This window comes from Acyrthosiphon pisum, chromosome A1 (genome assembly GCF_005508785.2).
Source record: "Acyrthosiphon pisum isolate AL4f chromosome A1, pea_aphid_22Mar2018_4r6ur, whole genome shotgun sequence".
In the NCBI taxonomy this organism is placed as follows: Eukaryota; Metazoa; Arthropoda; class Insecta; order Hemiptera; family Aphididae; genus Acyrthosiphon; species Acyrthosiphon pisum.
In genome coordinates, this window is record NC_042494.1 from 62,858,600 (window position 1) to 62,860,972 (window position 2,373).

Genomic DNA, 2,373 nt, shown 5'->3' on the forward strand with positions numbered 1-2,373 from the left:
AATGTAAGTTTTGATATAAAAATGTATGCATAAATTAGGCTATTAATTTATTATTAATTTGTAATAAATTGTAAAGTATATAGGTACAATTATTGCTATATTGATTTCATTTTAAGTGTAGCATTTCATAATAATATATTGAAATTTGGTTTAAAGTATATTACTATAATATACCATCACCAATACAATACTACGTACCTAATAATATTATAGCGTTATGAGTCTAATGTCATAATATTTATTAATATTATTTTTTTGTTTTTTAACATTTATTAGAATATATTCAATCTGTAACGGTTACAATAAGCATATGAGCGTGAACAAAACAAAAATAAATATCTATACAGGACTTGAAGTCTTAAGTGTAGTAGCCTCCTGCTACTTAGCAGTAACACTCAAATAGTATTTATTAAAATTAAAAAATAAGTCGCATATTTTTCTTGCATTCTTATTTATTAATATTGCAAAATTTAACACAGGCAATGATTAATATTTTAATAGTTGTACACATTTATCATTCATTGAAATTAAGTTATACTAGAGTATTTTCGAGATAGGCACTTGAAATTTCCAAGGTATTTAAATACGGTACAATCCACACCGTGTAAAAAACTTTATAATTTTTGATTAAGTATTATTATTATTATTATTATTATTATTATTATTATTATTATTAACGCCAAACGGCTTTTTAAATTACAGCATAAAAAAAAAAAAGAGAGAAAGATGTATTGCGGGTGTAAGAGCAAATCAGCAGAATTCCTGGACGGCGGCGCGTGATTTTACCGATTCGATTATGTGAATAAATTACTGATTTGTTTTATAGCTACATGGGTTTTCGAGGTAGGCACTTGAAATTTTTCATAATTTTTGGTTAAGTTTTTAAGTTTGTTATATTTTTGCGACAAGTAACCCGGAAGTGAAAATCGACGGGGCAACCTGGAATTTGGTAGGGAGTTTGAAGTAATGGCACTTGTGGAGTTTGAACTTATTCGGAGTTAGTTTGCCCATGCGACGGGCGCTATGGCACCAAATCAGTAGATCAGTAAATCAGTAAATCAGTAAATTAGACTGACCTCAATAATAGTATAATATTTCCGCATTAGCTGTTGGGGCCCACGTTAAGTATGCGTATTTTATCAGCGGAGAACGGTTTTCGCTTTTCGTGTTACGACTTGTGACTAATAAATTGTGGTCGGTGGCGACTGGTGAAATAACAAAATAGAATTATTTTAGAATATTTCGTCGTCACTAGTGGGTACAAATTAAGATATTATATCTATCTTAATTCGTGCTAGTGGGTGACGCAGAGTGCACTGACATCGGAGACCGGAGTGACATTATACTGACATCTGAACTCTGAATACCACAGTGTCTGTTGACTGTCATCTAACGCATGACGTCGCGACAACGACTGCGTGTTGACGTGTTCCGTCGATCGTCCGTAGAAACTGTCCAGAATCCACTCCTACTATTCGAAGTTTGTGAAAATTTCGACGAACCACGTGAGTGGGAGGAGGGATCAATGAAAAGGAACGGCGAAAGCGAAAGGGATAATAAATCACTGAAGTCAATGTCAAATAGATCGCAGCGACATCTGTGCTTGCTGCTGCGGAGTGCCGTGGCCAGTGGAACGGGACCGCGTATTATGATTTATGACTGAGTTGATTTTTACTTTTTTAAGCTATCAATAAAAAAATCTTTGAATTGACTTGTTGAATTTACCGCTAGTGGATTTTTACCGAGGTGTAAGTAATAAATAAATAGAATATTCACTACCGATTAAGGGTTGGATGGAGGAGGGATTAAAATATCATTGAGGTAAACTTGTGCGGTTGCTTCGGAGTCCGGACCTTGATAAACATTAAACGGCCGCTGTCAGCTTGCGACCGTCCAGAGCAGGACCTCAAATTTTCGGAATGGTGTACATAGTTAAAAATGAATACTATTACTATTAAAAAATAATTTAATTTAGCCCCTATCCCTGAGACCCTCTTCTACTGTCGGTTAAACAGAAAAAATAATCCTGAGTGCACCATTGATTAAGACACAGATGGCTTGGCTGCATCCGAATTGCATGCCAAAAAAAAAAAAATGTCCAAATTGCATGCCGTCTCTTGTAGGGGTTTGTCCGAATTGCGTGCCATCTCTTGGAGGGGTCTGTCCGAATTGCATGCCATCTTTTGGAGGGGTCTGTCCGAATTGCATGCCATCTTTTAGAGGGCTTTGTCCGGATTGCATTATTAACGGGAAAAACAAAACAAATTTATGAAGATGCTTTAACTAATTTATTACTGAAGATGACGATTTAAACTTAATTTATCACCAAAATAATTTATGCTGACTTTAACTAGCTATCATTCTGCACTTCTA

The 2,373-nt window shown here is 34.7% G+C and overlaps 1 protein-coding gene across 1 annotated transcript in view; it reads right to left on the reverse strand.

Moving 5' to 3' along the window:
- LOC115033530 (origin recognition complex subunit 5-like) overlaps nt 1-2,241 on the reverse strand; it is a 6,194-nt gene extending 3,953 nt beyond the window's left edge. The window contains exon 1 of the mRNA XM_029486250.1: nt 2,108-2,241. Within this exon, the coding sequence (XP_029342110.1) occupies nt 2,108-2,241 (134 nt within the window). The remainder of the gene's footprint in view (nt 1-2,107) is intronic.
- Between the last annotated feature and the right edge of the window lie 132 nt (nt 2,242-2,373).